General features: G+C 45.1%; 1 protein-coding gene across 9 annotated transcripts in view; it reads left to right on the forward strand.

Moving 5' to 3' along the window:
- LOC100394480 (zinc finger protein 160) overlaps positions 1–19557 on the forward strand; it is a 27109-nt gene continuing 7552 nt past the window's right edge. Inside the window, exons 1-5 of one of the 9 annotated variants that reach the window (XM_078361273.1) lie at positions 1–45; positions 1436–1835; positions 3477–3564; positions 7918–8044; positions 9532–9663. In XM_078361273.1, coding sequence (XP_078217399.1) covers positions 1807–1835; positions 3477–3564; positions 7918–8044; positions 9532–9663 — 376 coding nt within the window. In that variant the 5' untranslated portion in view covers positions 1–45; positions 1436–1806. Of the gene's footprint in view, positions 267–1435; positions 1836–3476; positions 3565–7917; positions 8045–9531; positions 9664–19557 lie in introns of all 9 variants that reach the window. The other 8 variants (XM_035283766.3, XM_035283768.3, XM_078361275.1 and 5 more) reach the window with 8 other exon arrangements.

The raw sequence follows: 19557 nt of genomic DNA on the forward strand, positions 1-19557 counted from the left end.
AAACCCGGAAGCGGATCGCGGGGAGTGAAGATTGGGCCGCGGAGCGTGAGTTTTCCTCTCTCTAGATAAAATCTGCGCTTCGCAGTCCCCCTTCTTCCATCCCCCAGGTCTGGAGGGGGTCCCTACAGACCTTAAAACGCCCGCACCGCGCCCTCCACCCCAAGTACATTCTGACGTTGCTGTGAGAGTGCGGGGATCGCTTTCCCTTTGGGTTCAAAGTCGCTCTTAGGCTGATCCCTGACCCTCGTCTTTCAGCCTCGCGCTAGGTAAACACGGCCTTTCGCGTCTTTTCCTGCCTAAAATCCTTTACCGATTTTTCTTCCCGCCACGCAGGAGGGCACTTCTTAAAGCCCTCACCTGAAAGGTGGATTCAGTTCTATCCGATTCTCCAAGACTCGCCCTTGTCGGTCCCTGGAGCGCACGGAGCGCTGCAGCCTCAGTCCCGAGGGGCTACGTCCTTTCCTTGGTTCAGGAATTCTGCAGACTCCACCCCTGTCCTGAGGTGCCACCTCTGTCGGTCTCACCTCAAGTCTTTCTCAGGCAGGGCCTTCAGCTCCCAAGCCCCTCTGGGCAGTCATCTCCCGTGGTGGGAGGTGACCTGGGCCCGTCCTGTGACACCCATGGTGGAGGAGGTGACCTGGACCTGTCCTGTGACACCCAGTATCCTTTTACTTTTTTTGAGACCGAGTCTTGCGCTGTCGCTCAGGCTGGAGTGCAGTGGTGCGACCTCAGCTCACTGTAACCTACGCCTCACAGGTTCCAACGAGTCTCCTGCCTCAGCCTCCCGAGTAGCTGGGATTATAGGCGCCTGCCACCACGCCCGACTAATTTTTGTATTTTCAGTAGAGATGGAGGTTTCATCATGTTGGCCAGGCTGGTCTCGAACTCCTGACCTCAGGTTATCCCCCTGCCTCAGGCTCCCAAAGGGCTGGGATTACAGGCATTAGCCACGGGGCCAGCCAACATAGAACACTTCTGACAGCAAATGTGTGGGAGTTTTTTCCCACATACTAGGCAGTTCTCCAGTGGACACCAGCTGGGTGTTCTGCACTTCAATTCAGACACTGTGCACCTGGAGCTAGAGTCAGATCCAACAGGTTAAGGTCTTAGTCCCACAAGACCACTCCCCACCTTGGCCCTGCTGCCACTTCAGATGTCAATCAAAAGTAATAGGTTGTCACCGGTCCTTAAAACTGACCTATATGTTGAGGCGCCCATGACTCCCTCTTTGAGTTTGATTGATTTGTCAGGACAGCTCACAGAACTGCTGGAAGCACTTAGGGTTACTGAATTTTTTGGGCAGTCAGTCCTCAACGTTTTCCATAGGTTCTTGGAAACTGGGTCATGAGTGAAATAATATACAGCAGGTACTCAAATAATGTTTGGTTCAATGTGATGATTATTATTTTGACACAGAGTCTTGCTCTGTTGCCAGGTGGAATACGGTGGCACGATCTTGGCTCACTGCAACCTCGCCTCCCGAGTTCAAGCGATTCACCTGCCCCAGCCTCCCGAGTAGATGTGATTACAGGCACCTACCACCACGCCCAGCTAATTTTTATATTTTTAGTAGAGACAGGGTTCCACCATGTTGGCCAGAATCTCCTGGCTGTGATCCACCCACCTTGGCCTCCCAAAGTGCTGGGATTAGAGGCATAAGCCTGGCTGTTCAATGTCATTTTTTTTTTTTATGTTGATGAGGGAAAAAAAGTTGCCATTTCACTTAAGGCTCCAGTTTCCAAGAATCTATTGATAACATCAAGTGAGGCTCTGGTGCATTAATAAAGGATATGATGGAAGATACCCATGGGCAGCCAGATGAAGAGAAACATACGGTGAGGTCTGAGAATGTTCTGAGCACAGGAGCTTCTGTCCTTGTGAAATCCACAAGGTGCACCCCCGCCCCCCGCATTCAGATGTGTTTATCAACCAGAAAGCTCTTTGAACCTGATAGATCAGGGATTTTTTTATCGAGGCTTCATCCTGTAGGCATGAGAGAGTATTAACTCAATCTTCAGCCCACTCCACTCTTTGGGAAATGGGGGATGGAGCTGAAATTTCCAAGCTTTGAATCATAGCTTCGTCTTTCTGGCCAATGGCCATAGCCAGGAGCCCACCAAGACTTGCCTCATTAGAACAAACACATTCCTATCACGCGGGAAATTCTGAGGGATTGAGGGGCTTTGTGCTGGACCTGGGGTCAAAGACCAAATATGAGAACAAAAGATTCTCCTAACAGCCCTATCTATGAAGCATCCATGTCCTAGGAACCAGGGGCAGAGACCAAAAATATATTTCTTGTTATTTCACACTCCCTCTGAGTGAAGCTCAATCCTGGTTTGACTTGAGAGTACTGAGTCATTTTGCAGATAAAACTCTTGTGCCTCCTTACCTGAGATTTCCCTTCCTGTAATGGGGTTGGGACCCAGCCTTCATGGTAGTTATATTACCCCAGCTGATTCCGATCTGTGTCCAGCATTGATAACCAGGCTCTGTGTCCTCCCGGCATTGATAACCAGGCTCTGTCTCCTCCATTTCCTTTTTATTTTTTTTTTCTGAGATGGAGTCTCTCTTTGTCACCCAGGCTGGAGTGCAGTGGGACAATCTTGGCTCACTGCAACCTCCATCTCCCAGGTTCAAGCGATTCTCCTGCCTCAGTTTCCCAAGTAGCTGGGACTACATGTGTGCACCACTACATCCAGCTAATTTTTGTATTTTTTAGTACAGACAGGGTTTCACCATGTTGGTCAGGCTAGTCTTGAACTCCTGACCTTGTGATCCACCCACGTCGGCCTCCCAAAGTGCTGGGATTACAGGTATGAGCCACCGTGCCCAGCCTTTTTTATTTTTTAGCTGGGGTTTCGCTCTGTTGCCTAGGCTGGAGTGCAATGGGGGTGATCTCAGCTCACTGCAACCTCTGCCTCCTGGGTTCAAGCAATTCTTCTGCCTCAGCCTCCCAAGTAGCTGGACTCCCAGTAGCGCACACCACCACACCTGGCTAATTTTTGTATTTTAAATAGAGACGGGGTTTCAACATGTTGCCCAGGCTGGTCTCGAACTCCTGACCTCAGGTGATCTGCCCATCCTAGCCTCCCAAAGTGCTGGGATGACAGACTGTGTCCTCCGTTTCTGAGGGCTGAGCTCAGCCTGGGATGCACGGAGAGGTGAGGGTGCTGTGCTCTGCATGGGGCTTGCTCAAGGCCAGGTCTGTGCCCTGAAGGGAAGCTCAGTCCAGCTGAGCTCCCCACTGCTGCAGCGTGCATGTGGGCTTCTCCAGGACAGCGGGTTCTGAAGAGAGGGGTGACAGACTCACCTACGGGTCTTTCTACAAGTTTCTTGTTCCTCCATCATTCCTGACGCAGTGGGTGGCAGAGGACCGTCTCTGCATGGGGAGAGGTCTTCCCTGTGTGTGTGGTTGTGGAAGGAAGTGGGTGTGTGGATTCTAAGCATTAAATAACTTCTTTTTCACATTCCAGATTGACCTCTAAAGACTCATGTTGCCTGAAGAAGTCCAGACGAGAAGGAAGGGGAAAGAAAGAGGAGACAGGGATGGCTCTTCCTCAGGTAAAGTGATATTCTCGGGACGTTGTTCTTTCTCTTTCCTTTCTGAAACCACTTTCTCTGAGGCTGCAGATCTCTGAGTCTGAAGTGCCCTGCCTGACAGGTCTGCTGGCACTCACCCATGCCTTCCCTCCGTCCCTCTCATCTCACTTAGATGCCATTGGCTGTGACCCAGTGACAAGAACTTGGGAAGAGGCTGCACTGGGCATGGTCTTGGGAAGGGCTCACCCCAGACATGGACAGACACAGGTGTGGGCCCCGTGGTGTCCGGGCTGTCGCACAACAGGGATTGTTTAGCGGCCACATCTGGATGTACCGTGAGGTCTTTGTGGACCAGGATTAGAGAAGCTGGATGTGGAAGTCACCTACTCGTGCATAAGTACCTGGGAAACCCTAGAAAAGGAGACTGATTTGGTGAATTCTGTTTGTCGGATTTGATAATACATTCGAAGATAAACACATGAACCAGTATGTTTCTGGCTCCAGAACTGTCATGGTTTGGAATGGAATCTAAAGTTCAGAAACACCTTAGGGAGGGTGTTTTATTCTAGCTCCAATTTTGTGTGTGTGTGTGTGTGTGTGTGTGTGACGGAGTTTTGCTCTTGTTGCCCAGGCTGGAGTACAATGGCGCGATCTCAGCTTACCGCAACCTCTGCCTCCCGGGTTCAAGCGATTCTCCTGCCTCAGCCTCCTGAGTGGCTGGGACTACAGGCACGTGCCACCATGCCCGGCTAATTTTGAATTTTTAGTAGAGATGCAGTTTCTCCCTGTTGGTCAGGCTGGTCTTGAACTCCTGACCTCAGGTGATCCGCCCACCTCGGCCAACCATAGTGCTGGGATTACAGGCGTGAGCCATGCGCCTGGCCAGTTGTGTATTTTTAAACTGTTCAGATATTTATATCTGAAATATTTTCCATAGCCTTGAATTTTTTCCTACATCATCACATTGATGAGTTGACGAATAGTAAGAATGCTAATTTATTATGTGCACGCATGTGTATGTATGTGTAATGACCTATTATGTGCACACATGTGTGTATGTGTAATGACCTTTTATTTATTATGCACACATGTGTATGTGTAATGACCTATTATGTGCACACACGTGTATGTGTAATGACCTTTTATGTGCACGCATGTGTATGTGTAATGACATTTTATGTGCACGCATGTGTGTATGTGTAATGACCTATTATGTGCACACACGTGTATGTGTAATGACCTTTTATTATGTGCACACATGTGTATGTGTAATGACCTTTTATTATGTGCACACATATGTGTAATGACCTTTTATTATGTGCACGCATGTGTATGTATGTGTAATAACCTTTCATTTATGTGCACGCATGTGTGTGTAATGACCTTTTATTATGTGCACGCATGTGTGTGTATGTGTAATGACCTTTCATTATGCACACACGTGTATGTGTAATGACCTTTTATGTGCACGCATGTGTATGTGTAATGACCTTTTAATTATGCACACATGTGTATGTGTAATGACCTTTTATTATGTGCACGCATGTGTGTGTATGTGTAATGACCTTTTATGTGCATGCATGTGTGTGTATGTGTAATGACCTTTTATGTGCACGCATGTGTGTGTACGTGTAATGACCTTTTATTTTGTGCATGCCTGTGTGCATGTGTAATGACCTTTTATATGCACGCATGTGTGTGTGTAATGACCTTTTATTTCTTATGTGCACACATGTGTATGTATGTGTAATGACCTTTTCCTATGTGCACACATGTATATGTATGTGTAATGACCTTTTCCTATGTGCACGCATGTGTGTGTATGTGTAATGACCTTTTATGCGCACACATGTGTATGTGTAATGACCTTTTATGTGCACACATATGTATGTGTAATGACCTTTTCCTATGTGCACGCATGTATGCGTAATGACCTTTTCCTATGTGCACGCATGTGTGTGTATGTGTACTGACCTTTTATTATGCGCACACATGTGTATGTTTAATGACCTTTTATGTGCACACGTGTATGTATGTGTAATGACCTTTTCCTATGTGCATGCATGTGTATGTATGTGTAATGACCTTTTATTTATGCGCACACATGTGTATGTGTAATGACCTTTTATGTGCATACATGTGTATGTATGTGTAATGACCTTTTATTATGCGCACACGTGTATGTGTAATGACCTTTTATGTGCACACATGTGTATGTGTAATGACCTTCTATTTATTATGCACACACGTGTATGTGTAATGACCTTTTATGTGCACACATGTGTATGTATGTGTAATGACCTTTTATGCAGTTTCATGTTGTTAGATGTAAGCTCGTTTTTTTCAGGGAATTCTTTGCCAAAGTACTTTGATGCTGCATGTGTTACTTAACTGTCTGATTCTTTAGCCCCAAATGCCTAGGCTCAAGGGCTTGTTCTGCTGCATTTTAGCTGTTTTACCTGAGTTGAGTTTCTGAGGCTTTTCTGTGACACAGTTTTCTCTTAGTAAAATGGAAATAAAAATTATTTCTCTCGTGGGTTATTGTGTTCTTACACGAGTTAGTACATGTAAAGCATTAAAATAATGCTACCACACGGAGAGTGTTCAAAAGCGTTGGTCACTATTGCTGTCATCATCACTTTTTTTTTAAATTTTTGAGACGTTGTTACGCTCTTGTTACCCAGGCTGGAGTGCAATGGCGCGATCTCGGCTCACCGCAACCTCGGCCTCCTGGGTTCAGGCAATTCTCCTGCCTCAGCCTCCTGAGTAGCTGGGATTACAGGCACGCGCCACCATGCCCAGCTAATTTTTGCATTTTTAGTAAAGACGTGGTTTCACCATGTTGACCAGGATGGTCTTGATCTCCCGACCTTGTGATCCACCCGCCTCGGCCTCCCAAAGTGCTGGGATTACAGGTGTGAGCCACTGCTCCCGGCCCACAGTTTTCTTTTAAATTTTTTTTTGAGATGGAGTCTCGCTCTGTCACCCAGGCTGGAGTGCAGTGTTGCAACTGTGGCTCACCGCAACCTCTGCCTCCCGGGTTCAGGCAATTCTCCTGCCTCAGCCTCCTGAGTAGCTGGGACTACAGGCACGTGCCACCACGCCTGGCTAATTTTTTGTATTTTTAGTAGAGATGGGGTTTCATCTTGTTAGCCAGGATGGTCTCGATCTCCTGCCCTCGTGATCTGCCCACCTCAGCCTCTCGAAGTGCTGGGATAACAGGCATGAGCTACCGTGCCCGGCCTTCTGTTTTTTTGTATGAGATAGAGTCCCACTCTGTCGCCAGGCTGGAGTGCAGTGGCACAATCTTGGCACACTGCCCTCTGCCTCCTGGGTTCAGGGGATTCTCTTGCTTCAGCCTCCCCAGTAGCTGGGACTACAGGCGAGCGCCACCACGCCCAGATAATTTTTGTCTTTTTACTAGAGGCAGAGTTTCACCCTGTTGGCCAGGATGCTTTCAATCTCTTGACCTAGTGATCCGCCTGCCTTGGCCTCCCAAGTGCTGGAATTGCAGGCATGAGGTACTGCGCCCGGCCAGTTTTTAGATTGTGACCTTTCTTCCTTTAAAGCCACCGTGGAGGTTGCCATCACGGAAGACACCATCCTTCCTCTGGCTCATCTAGATACTGAGTATTGCCTCGTGTCAAAAGTAATATCCGGTGGGTGGATCACGAGGTCAAGAGATCGAGACCATCCTGGTCAACATGGTGAAACCCCGTCTCTACTAAAAATACAAAGAAAAAAAAAAATCAGCTGGTCATGGTGGCGTGTGCCTGTAGTCCCAGCTACTTGGGAGGCTGAGGCAGGAGAATTGCCTGAACCCAGGAGGCGGAGGTTGCGGTGAGCCGAGATCGCGCCATTGCACTCCAGCCTGGGTAACAAGAGCGAAACTCGGTCTCAAAAAAAAAAAAAAAACAAAAGTAATATCCAACACTTCTACAGAGACAGCCCCTGTGTTGATTTTTATTTGTAACTTTCTTCCATTGTCTACAGAAAGGGAAATCCACACTTATTTAGAAGGTACTGTCAGCTTTACAGAGTACTATAATAAATGCAATTAGGGAGACATACCTGGTTTTCTTCCTAACATCCCTAAATCCCCCAAAGTACCTTAACGTGGATCTGCCAGAACCCTCCCTTCAGTCAAATCAATACAATTCCCTCCTTTTCTCATTTGATGTAAAGTTGATACCTCTCCCCGTATGCACTTGGTAAAATGTGTTTTTCAGACACAATTCGCCTGAAAAAGCCTTTCCCTGGATCTCCCAGGATGTCCATTTAAATTAAATTGACTTATACCTCTCTTTTTGTCATCTGTGTGAAGATAATGGCTCTCCCTGTGACTTCTTGGTGAAATGTGTTTTCTCATGTCAGGAAAGGTTGACATTCAGGGACGTGGCCATAGAATTCTCCCAGGAGGAGTGGAAGTACCTGGACCCTGCTCAGAGGACTCTATACAGGAACGTGATGTTGGAGAACTACAGGAACCTGGTCTCCCTAGGTGAGGATACCTTCCCTCCAGAAGCGGGAATCTGCTCTGCTGTATCTCTGCATGTTCCCTTGTGTGCCTCTTGGGAGCCCCTGCCTTGCTCAGTTAAGACTGAAGCTGTGTTAATTCTCTGATGAAAAGCTTCATAGTATAGCATCTGGATTTGTCTACTTTGGGCCGGGCGTGGTGGCTCACGCCTGTAATCCCAGCACTTTGGGAGGCTGAGGCAGGCAGATCAACTGAGGTCAGGAGTTTGAGACCAGCCTGGCCAACTTGGTGAAACCCTATCTTTACTAAAAATACAAAAAAGTTAGCTGGGTGAGATGGCAGCTGCCTGTAATCCCAGCTACTCGGGAGGCTGAGGCAGGAGAACTGCTTGAACCTGGGAGTTACAGGTAGCAGTGAGCCAAGATCGTGCCATTGCACTCCAGTCTGGGCAACAAGAGTAAAACTTCATCTCAAAAAAAAAAAATCTACTTTGGGCTGAGCATGGTGGCTCACGCTTGTAATTCTAGCACTTTGGGAGCCCGAGGCAGGCAGATCACATGAGGTCAGGAGTTCGAGATCAGCCTGGCTAACATGGAGAAACCCCATCACTACTGAAAATACAAACATTAGCTGGGCGTGGTGGTGCATGCCTGTAATCCCAGCTGCTCAGGAGGCTGAGGCTAGAGAATCGCTTGACCCTGGGAGGTAGAGGTAGCTGTGAGCCAAGATCGTGCCATTGTACTCCAGCCTGGGCAGCATGTTGAAACCCTGTCTCTACTAAAAATATGAAAAATTAGCCAGGCATGGTGCCAGGTACCTGCAGTCTCAGCTACTTGGGAGGCTGAGGCAGGAGAATCACTGAACCTAGGAAGTGGAGGTTGTGGTGAGCCAAGATCACGCCACTGTACTCCAGCCTGGGCAACAAGAGCAAGATTCCATCTCCAAAAAAAAAAAAAAGGAAAGGAAAAAGAAAAAGATCCACTTTGCTGTTTTCTACCTTTTTGCTTGTGATTCAGTACTTCTTTTTTTTTTTTTTTGAGACGGAGTTTCACTCTTGTTACCCAGGCTGGAGTGCAATGGCGCTATCTCAGCTCACCGCAACCTCTGCCTCCTCGGTTCAGGCAATTCTCCTGCCTCAGCCTCCTGAGTAGTTGGGATTACAGGCACACGCCACCATACCCAGCTAATTTTTTGTATTTTTAGTAGAGACGGGGTTTTACCATGTTGACCAGGATGGTCTCAATCTCTTGACCTCGTGATCCACCCGCCTCAGTCTCCCAAAGTGCTGGGATTATAGGCTTGAGCCACCACGCCAGGCCGATTCAGTACTTCTTAGAGGAGAGCTCGATGTCTGTATCTTACGATGTTCTCTAAACATTCAAAAGGAGGCATTCAGTGGGTGAATTTGTGAGGTATTTTTCTAGATCCATTTGCAATGTCCTCTCTCCTCTAAACAAAGGGCTGGGATTCTGTAAACGCCACAGCACATCACATTCCTTTCTCTTTATAAGCAGGAATCTCTCTCTCTGAAATGAATCTTGTCTCCATGTTGGAGCAAGGGAAAGAGACCCGGACTGTGGAGAGCGAAGTGAAAAGAACAAAAACATCAAATGGTTGGAAATGCATCAAAGGTGTGAACACAGGTAAGAGCTCAGATGGGCCGAGAGGAAGCTGCACCATTAGTTTTCAGGTAACTCTTTCCAAGTTGAAGCATTCTATGGGACATTTAAATCCTGTGAGCACTCAATGGAAATGTTCCTTTGCCCCCATTTATCCCTCTACTGTTCTGCTGTGTAATCATTTATCCTTTCACTGTCCCATGGGGCTGCAGCTCAGTGACAAAGGCAGTCTTTATCATGATGGACAACACTTTGTCGTGTGGCTTCTGTGACCTCTGTGGTTTCTTCACTCTGAGGGGTACAGGGACGGCTGTGTTTAAAGGGGTCTCTTTCCCCCGTGATCTCTCCTATACGATTCCATCTGATGCTCAGTTCTCTGTCTATACAGATCAGAGTGAGCCCCCATAGACCTGCCCCCTTGACCTGAATAGGTTCTGCCCCATTTCCTGTACTTGGGAGACCTAATCAAATGGTGGGAAAAGATTAGCAGCTCCTCCTTTGCGTCTGGGGCTCCAGAAACCTCATGGTGCTCTCCAGCCCTCTCTGCCTGTTGAAGTCCTTCAGCCTCAGTCATTTCTTCTGTTCTGCTTTTGCCACAGATGGCAGCGTGTGCAACACATTGGGTCTTCTGAGATTGTTACTCAGTACTGGAATGGCACTACACAGAAAGTTCCTCTTTTTTTTTTTTTTTCTGAGACAGTCTGGCTCTTTTGCCCAGGCTGTAGTGCAGTGGCCTGATCTCAACTCACTGCAACTTCTGCCTCCCAGGTTCGAGCAGTTCTCTTGCCTCAGGCTTCCTGAGTAGCTGGAACTACAGGCATGCAGGCACGTGCCACCACACCTGGCTAATTTTTTAAAATTAGACTTTTAAGTCCTGGGGTACATATGCAGAACGTGCAGGTTTGTTACATAGGTATACGTGTGCCCTGGTGGTTTGCTGCACCTACCAACATGTCGTCTACATTAGGTATTTCTCCTAATGCTATCCCTCACCTATCCCCCCAACCCACCAACAGGCCCCAGTGTATGATGTTCCCCTCCCTGTATCCATGTGTTCCCACTTATGAGTGAAAAAATGTGGTGTTTGGTTTTCTGCTCTTGTGCTGAGAACGATGGTTTCCAGCCTCATCCACATTCCTGCAAAGGACGTGAATTCATCCTTTTTTTTTTGAGACGGAGTCTCACTCTGTTGCCCAGGCTGGAGTGCAGTGGTGCGATCTTGACTCACTGCAACCTCTGACTCCCGTGTTCAAGCGATTCTCCTGCTTCAGCCTCCTGAATAGCTAGGACTACAGGTGCCCGCGACCATGCCTGGCTAATTTTTGTATTTGTAGTAGAGACAGAGTTTCACCACATTGGTGAGGCTGATCTTGAACTCCTGATCTTGTGATCTGCCCGCCTTGGCCTCCCAAAGTGCTGGGATTGCAGGCATGAGCCACCATGCCCGGCCAAACCCATCCTTTTTTATGGCTGCATAGTATTCCATGGTGTGTATGTGCCTCATTTTCTTTATCCAGTCTATCACTGATGGGCATTTGGGTTGGTTCCAAGTCTTTGCTATTGTGAACAGTGCCGCAGTAAAGATATTATGTGTGCATGTTTCTTTTTAGTGGAATGATTTATAATCCTTTGGGTATATACCCAATAATGGGATTGCTGGGTCAAATGGTATTTCTAGTTCTAGATTTTTGAGGAATTGCCACACTGCCTTCCACAATGGCTGAACTAATTCACACTCCCACTAACAGTGTGAAAGCCTTCCTATTTCTCCACATCCCCTCCAGCATCTGTTGTGTCCTGACTTTTTAATGATCACCATTCTAAGTGGCATAAGATAGTATCTCATTGTGGTTCTGATTTGCGTTTCTCTAATGCCCAGTGATGATGAGCCTTTTTCATATGTTTCTTGGCTGCATCAATGTCTTCTTTTGAGAAGTGTCTGTTCTTATCATTTGCCCACTTTTTAATGGGGTTGTTTTTTTCTTGTAAATTTGTTTAAGTTCTTTGCAGATTCTGGATATTAACCCTTTGTGAGATAGATTGCAAAATTTTCTCCCATTCTGTTGGTTGCCTGTTCACTCTTATGGTAGTTTCTTTTGCTGTGTAGAAGCTCTTTAGTTTAATTAGATCCCATTTGTCTATTTTGGCTTTTGTTACCTACCACTGCTTTTGGTGTTTTAGCCATGAAGTCTTTGCCTATGCCTGTGTCCTGAATGGTACTGCCTAGGTTTTCCTCTAGGGGTTTTATGGTTCCAGGTCTTACATTAAAGTCTTTAATCCATCTTGAGTTAATTTTTGCATAAGGTGTTAGGAAGGGATCCAGTTTGTTTTCTGCATGTAGCTAGCCAGTTTCCCAAACACCATTTATTAAATAGGGAATCCTTTCCCTATTGCTTGTTTTCATTAGGTATATCAAAGATCAGATGGTTGTAGATGTGTGGTGTTATTTCTGAGGGCTCTGTTCTGTTCCATTGGTCTGTATATCTGTTTTGGTAACAGTACCATGCTGTTTTGGTTACTGTAGGCTTGTAGTATGGTTTGAAGGCAGGCTCTTTTTTGGTTCCATATGAAATTTAAAGTTGTTTTTTCCAATTCTGTGAAGACAGTTAATGGTAGCTTGATGGGGATAGCACTGAATCTTTAAATTACTTTGGGCAGTATGGCCATTTTCATATTGATTCTTTCTATCCATGAGCATAGAAAGTTTTTCCATTTGTTTGTGTCCTCTCTTATTTCCTTGAGCAGTGGTTTGTAGTTCTCCTTGAAGAGGTCCTTCACATCCCTCGTAAGCTGTATTCCTACAATTTTTATTCTCTTTGTAGAATTGTGATTTGGCTCTCTTGTCTGTTGTTGGTGTATAGGAATGCTTGTGATTTTTACACATTGATTTTGTATCCTGAGACTTTGCTGAAGTTGCTTATCAGTTTACAGAGATTTTGGTCTGAGAGGATGGGGTTTTCTAAATATACAATCATGTCATCTGCAGACAGAGACAATTTGACTTCCTCTTTTCCTAACTGAATACCCTTCATTTCTTTCTCTTGCTGATTGCTCTGGCCAGAACTTCCAATACTATGTTGAATAGGAGTGGTGAGAGAAGGCATCCTTGTCTTGTGCCAGTTTTCAAAGGGAATGCTTCCGGTTTTTGCCCATTCAGTATGATATTGGCTGTGGGTTTGTCATAAATAGCTCTTATTTTGAGATACATTCAATCAATACCAAGTTTATTGAGAGTTTTTAGCATGAAGGCTGTTAAATTTTGTTGAAGGCCTTTTCTGTATCTATTGAGATAATCATCTGGTTTTTGTCATTGGTTCTGTTTATGTGATGGATTATGTTTATTGATTTGTGTATACTGAACCAGCCTTGCATCCCAGGGATGAAGCCAGCTTGATCATGGTGGATAAGCTTTTTGATGTGCTGCTTAATTCAGTTTGCTAGTATTTTATTTTTTCACATTGATGTTCATCAGGGATATTGGCCTGAAATTTTCTTTTTTGTTGTGTCTCTGCCAGGTTTTGGTATCAGGATGATGCTGACGTCATAAAATGAGTTACAGCAGCTCCTCTTTGTACCTCTGGTAGAATCTGGCTGTGAATCCATCTGGTCCTGGACTTTTTTTGGTTGGTAGGCTATTAATTGCTGCCTCAATGTCAGAACTTGTTATCAGTCTTTTCAGGGATTTGATTTCTTCCTGGTTTAGTCTTGGGAGGGTGTATGTGTCCAGGAATTTATCCATTTCTTCTAGATTTTCTATTTGTGTAGAGGTGTTTATAGTATTCTCTGGGTGGTAGTTTGTATTTCTGTTGAATCAGTGGTGATATTCCCTTTATCACTTTTTTATTGTGTCTGTTTGATTCTTCTCTCTTTTCTTCTTTATTAGTCTGGCTAGTGCTCTATCTATTTTGTTGATCTTTTCAAAAAAACAGCTCCTGGATTCATTTGTTTTTTAAGAGGGTTTTTCTTGTGTGTACCTCCTTTAGTTCTGCTCTTAGTTAATTCTTGTCTTCAGCTAGCTTTTGAATTTGTTTGCTCTTGCTTCTCTAGTTCTTTTAGTTGTGACGTTAGAGTGTCAATATTTTAGATTTTTTCTACTTTCACTTGTGGGCATTTAGCGCTATAAATTGCCCTCTACACACTGCTTTAAATGTGTCCCAGAGATTCTGGTTTGTTGTCTTTGTTCTCACTGGTTTCAAAGGACATCTTTATTTCTGGCTTAATTTTGTTATTTACCCAGTAGTCATTCTGGAGCAGGTTGTTCAGTTTCCACGTAGTTATGTAGTTTTGAGTGAGTTTCTTAATCCTGAGTTCTAATTTGATTGCACTGTGGTCTGAGAAACTGTTTGTTATGATTTCTGTTCTTTTGTATTTGCTGAAGAGTGTTTAACTTCCAATTATGTTGTCAGCTTTAGAATAAGTGCAATGTGGTGCTGAGAAGAATGTATATTCTGTTGATTTGGGGTGGAGAGTTCTGTAGGTGTCTATTAGGTCCATTTGGTCCAGAGCTAAGTTCAAGTCCTGGATATCCTTGTTAATTTTCTCTCTCATTGATCTGTCTAATATTTTATTTATTTATTTATTTATTTTTAATTGCATTTTAGGTTTTGGGGTACATGTGCAGAGCATGCAATAGAGTTGCATAGGTACACACATGGCAGTGTGTTTTGTTTGCTTTCTCCCCTTCACCCACATTTGGTATTTCTCCCCAAGCAATCCCTCCCCACCTCCCCCTCCCACTGGCCCTCCCCCTTCCCCCCTATAGACCCCAGTGTTTAGTACTCCCCTCTCTGTGTCCTCATTTTTCATCACCCGCCTATGAGTGAGAATATGCGGTGTTTCATTTTCTGTTCTTGTGTCAGTTTGCTGAGAATGATGTTCTCCAGATTCATCCATGTCCCTACAAACGACACAAACTCATCATTTCTGATTGCTGCATAACATTCCATGGTGTATATGTGCCACATTTTCCCAATATTGACAGTGGGGTGTTAAAGTCTCCCATTACTATTGTGTGGGAGTCTAAGTCTCTTTGTAGGTCTCTAAGAACTTGCTTTATGAATCCGGGTGCTCCTGTATTGTGTGCATATATATTCAGGATAGTTAGCTCTTCATGTTGCATCGATTCCTTTACCATTATGTAATGCTTCCTTTGTCTCTTTTGATCTTTGTTGATTTAGCGTCTGTTTCATCAGAGACTAGGACTGCAACCCCTGTTTCTTTTTTTGCTTTCCAATTGCTTGGTAGATATTCCTCCATCCCTTTATCTTGAGCCTATGTGTGTCTTTGCATGTGAGATGGGTTTCCTGAATACAGCACACTGATGGCTTTTGACTCTTTATCCAATTTGCCAGTCTGTGTCTTTTAATTGGGGCATTTAGCCCATTTACATTTAAGGTTAATATTATGTGTGAATCTGACCCTGTCATTATGATGCTAACTGGTTATTTTTCCCATTAGATGATGCAGTTTCTTCATAGTTTCGATGGTCTTTACAGTTTGGTGTGCTTTTGCAGTGGCTGGTACTGGTTGTTGTTTTTTTTCCATGTTTAGTGCTTCCTCTAGGAGCTCCTGTAAGGCAGGTCTGGTGGTGACAAAATCTCTCAGTATTTACTTGTCTGTAAAAGATTTTATTTCTCCTTCACTTATAAAGCTTAGTTTGACTAGACAGGAAATTCTGGATTGAAAATTCTTTTCTTTAACAATGTTGAATATTGGGCCCCACTCTCTTCTGGCCTATAGGGTTTCTGCTGAGAGGTTCCCTGTTAGTCTGATGAGCTTCCCTTTATGGGTAACCCCACCTTTCTCTCTGGCTGCCCCTAACATTTTTTCCTTTATTTCAACCTTGGTGAATCTGATGATTGTGTCTTAGAGTTGTTCCTGAGGAATATCTTTGTGGTGTTCTCTGTATTTCCTGAATTTGAATGTTGGCCTGTATTGCTAGGTTGGGGATGTTCTCCTGGATAACATCCTGAAGAGTGTTTTCCAACTTGGTTTCATTCTCCCCATCACTTTCAGGTACACCAATCAAACGTAGATTTGGTCTTTTCACATAGTCCCATTTTTCTTGGAGGCTTTGTTTCTTTTCACTTTTTTCTCTAATCTTGTCTTCTCACTTTATTTCATTAGGTTGATCTTCAATCTCTGACATTCTTTCTTCTGCTGGATCAGATCAGCTATTGATACTTGTGTCTGCTTCACGATGTTCTTGAGCTGTGTTTTTCAGCTCCATCAGGTCATTTATATTATTCTCTAAACTGGTTATTCTGGTTAGCAATTCATCTAACCTTTTTTCACGGTTCTTAGCTTCCTTGCATTGGGTTAGAACATGCTCCTTTACCTCAGAGGAGTTTGTTATTACCCACTTTCTGAAGCCCGCTTCTGTCAATTTGTCAAACTCATTCTCCATCCAGTTTTGTTCCCTTGCTGGTGAGGATTTGTGATCCTTTGGAAGACAAGAGGTGTTCTGGTTTTTGGAATTTTCAGCCTTTTTGCACCAGTTTCTTCCCATCTTTGTGGATTTATCTACCTTTGGTCTTTGATGTTGGTGACCTTTGGACGGGGTCTCTGAGTGGGCATCCTTTTTGTTGATGTTGATACTATTCCTTTCTGTTTGTTAAGTTTTCCTTCTGACAGTCAGGCCCCTCTGCTAAAAGTCTGCTGGAGGTCCACTCCAGACTGTTTGCCTGGGTATCACCAGCAGAGGCTACAGAACAGCAGAGCTTGCTGCCTGTTCTTTCCTCTGGAAGCTTTATCCCAGAGGGGCACCCAAGAGATGCCAGCGAGAGCTTTCCTTTATGAGGTGTCTGTTGACCCCTGCTGGGAGGTGCCTCCCAGTCAGGATACACAGGGGTCAGGGACCCACTTGAGGAGGCAGTCTGTCCCTTAGCAGAGCTTGCATGCTGTGCTGGGAGATCTACTGCTCTCTTCAGAGCTCTTAGGCAGGGATGTTTAAATCTGCTGATGCTGGTGCCCACAGCTGCCCCTTCCCTCAGGTGCTCTGTCCCAGGGAGATGGGGGTTTTATCTATAAGGCCCTGACTGGGGCTGCTGCCTTTTTTTCAGAGATGTCCTGCCCAGGGAAAAGGAATCTAGAGAGGCAGTCTGGCTGCAGTGGCCTTGCTGAGCTGTGGCGGGCTCTGCCCAGTTCAAACTTCCCAGTGGCTTTGTTTATCCTGTGAGGGTAAAACTACTTACTCAAGTCTCAGCAACTGCGGACGCCCTTCCCCCTGCCAAGCTCAAGCATCCCAGGTCAACCTCAGACTGCTGTGCTTGCAGCGAGAATTTCAAGCCAGTGGATTTTAGTTTACTGGTCTCCATGGGGGTGAGACCCCCTGAGCCAGAGCACTGGGCTCCCTGGCTTCAACCTCCTTTCCAGAACCAACAGAACGGTTCTCTCACTGGCATTGCAGGTGCCACTGAGGTATGAAAGATAAAATCCTGCCGCTAGTTTGGTGTCTGCCCAAACAGTCGCCCAGTTTTGTGCTTGAAACCCAGGGCCCTGGTGGCATAGGCATCGGAGGGAATCTCCTGGTCTGTTGGTTATGAAGGCCATGGGAAAAGCGCAGTATCCGAGCTGGAGTGCACTGTTCCTCATGGCACAGTCCCTTATGGCTTCCCTTGGCTAGGGGAGGGAAATCCTCCGACCCCTTGTGCTACCCTGGTGAGGTGACACCCGACCCTGCTTTGGCTCAACACTCCATGGGCTGCACCCACTGTCCAATCAGACCCAATGAGATGAACTGGGTACTTCAGTTGGAAATGCAGAAATCACCCACCTTCTGTGTTGATCTTGCTGGGAGCTGCAGACTGGAGCTGTTCCTATTCGGTCATCTTGCCAGCAAATCCCCAATTTTTGTATTTTTAATGGAGATGGGTTTCACCGTGTTGGCCAGGCTGATCTAGAACTCCTGACCTCAGGTGATCCACCAGCCTTGGTCTCCCAAAGTGCTGGAATTACAGGCATGAGAACATGAGGTCAGGGACCCACTTGAGGCCATACCCGGCCTCTCTCTCTGATTCTCAGTTCTACACAGGGAGCGTATCTCAGTCTTTCAGGCTCTCAGCTTACCGTCTGTGGGCAGAGCACAGTCTTGTATTTAATTCCCACAGAATCTGACCCCCATATGTTGTATTTATGTCTCTCTTCCACAGCTCTTACTGTTGTGTGAATGCAGGAAAACATGGGCTCTTCCTGATTTTGTGTTCTCGTACATCTCGGTGATTTTGCCTTTGAAACTTGCTTTTGAAATACACATCCCTGGGGTCTGAAGTTTCATCTAGTTTTTTTCTGCTGTGGCAACCAACCTTTATGTGATGGAGAGCTTCTGGTGGACTCTCCCATGGAGCAGGTTTACTTGATGACAGAAAATTCTTGAAAGACAACACTTTAATGAATACGTCACTCTGTTATCCTGCTACATGCACAAGTGCCCCATGAAGGCACTGAGTCAAGTTGTCAGGATGACCCATGACACTGAGAGTGAAGTGTCATAAGAGCCAACTGATAAGTGTTTGCCACTGGTTACTGGAGACTTTCCAAAACATGGTTCTCAAGTATACTGTGACAGTGTAGACCCAATATACCAATGGTCATCTATTTTGAGCCAGCAATAAATGTGGTAGGAATTTATCCTAGGGAGAACATTGTCCAAGTTCACAACCGCATTCCATTAGGCTGTTGACTAAACTCTTGTTCATGACATACTGTCCATCCTGTGTTGTGTGCCATTCATTCTTCTTCAAAAATGCAATTGTGAAGCATCTCAAGGGAGCTTATGAAATTGAATGATGCCTACCTTCTTCTTCTTCTCTTTTTTTTTTTTTTTTTTTGTTGTTGTTGACAGAATTTCACTCTTGTTGCCCAGGCTGGAGTGCAATGGTGTGATCTCGGCTCACCGCAACCTCTGCCTCCTGGGTTCAAGTGATTCTCCTGCCTCAGTCCCCTGAGTAGCTGGGATTACAGGCATGTGCCCCCACACCTGGCTAATTTTGTATTTTTAGTAGAGATGGGGGTTCTCCATGTTGGTCAGGCTGGTTTTGAACTCCTAAATTCAGGTAATCTGCCTACCTCGGCCTCCCCAAGTATTGGAATTACAGGTGTGAGCCACTGCACCTGGCCAGTGTCTACCTTCTTTGTGTCTACTGTAACTTGTCCTGTTGAAGCCAGTGCTACTTTCATTTAGTACATTTCTGTATATTGTAAATGAACTTGTTTTTATTTAATAAGCAGTCCATATTTTTTATGACTTTAGGGGTTGTTTTATGTTGACAACATATAGGGCTTTGTATTGGGAAATGCATTTTTAAATATATTTTACAAGATTTCCTTCTTTAATTTGAGGGAATGAGTCAGTAGCAGTTTCCCTAAAACCTACATAAACTCAATAATATACTAAAAATATTGTCTAAAATGTTTTTTATTTTTGTTTCACCTGACTTAATGCCTATTACTAGAGTGCCAGTAAAATTTCTTATAGCTTCTAAATTGGTGGATTTTCCATGTCTTAAGAATATACTTCTTTTTCTTTCTTTTTCCTTTAAAAATTTTTTTGGGGGCCGGGTGTGGTGGCTCAAGCCTGTAATCCCAGCACTTTGGGAGGCCGAGGCGGGTGGATCATGAGGTCAACAGATCGACACCATCCTGGTCAACATGGTAAAACCCCGTCCCTACTAAAAATACAAAAAATTAGCTGGGCATGGTGGTATGCACCTGTAATCCCAGCTACTCAGGAGGCTGAGGCAGGAGAATTGCCTGAACCCAGGAAGCGGAGGTTGCAGTGAGTCGAGATCGCGCCATTGCACTCCAGCCTGGGTAACAAGAGCTAAACTCTGTCTTAAAAAAAAAAAAAAATTTTTTTTAATTCAATGTCTTAATTTCAGAAATACCATTAAATTGACTTGGCACAATTTGTTATAGAAG

This window comes from Callithrix jacchus, chromosome 22 (genome assembly GCF_049354715.1).
Source record: "Callithrix jacchus isolate 240 chromosome 22, calJac240_pri, whole genome shotgun sequence".
Taxonomy (NCBI): domain Eukaryota; kingdom Metazoa; phylum Chordata; class Mammalia; order Primates; family Cebidae; genus Callithrix; species Callithrix jacchus.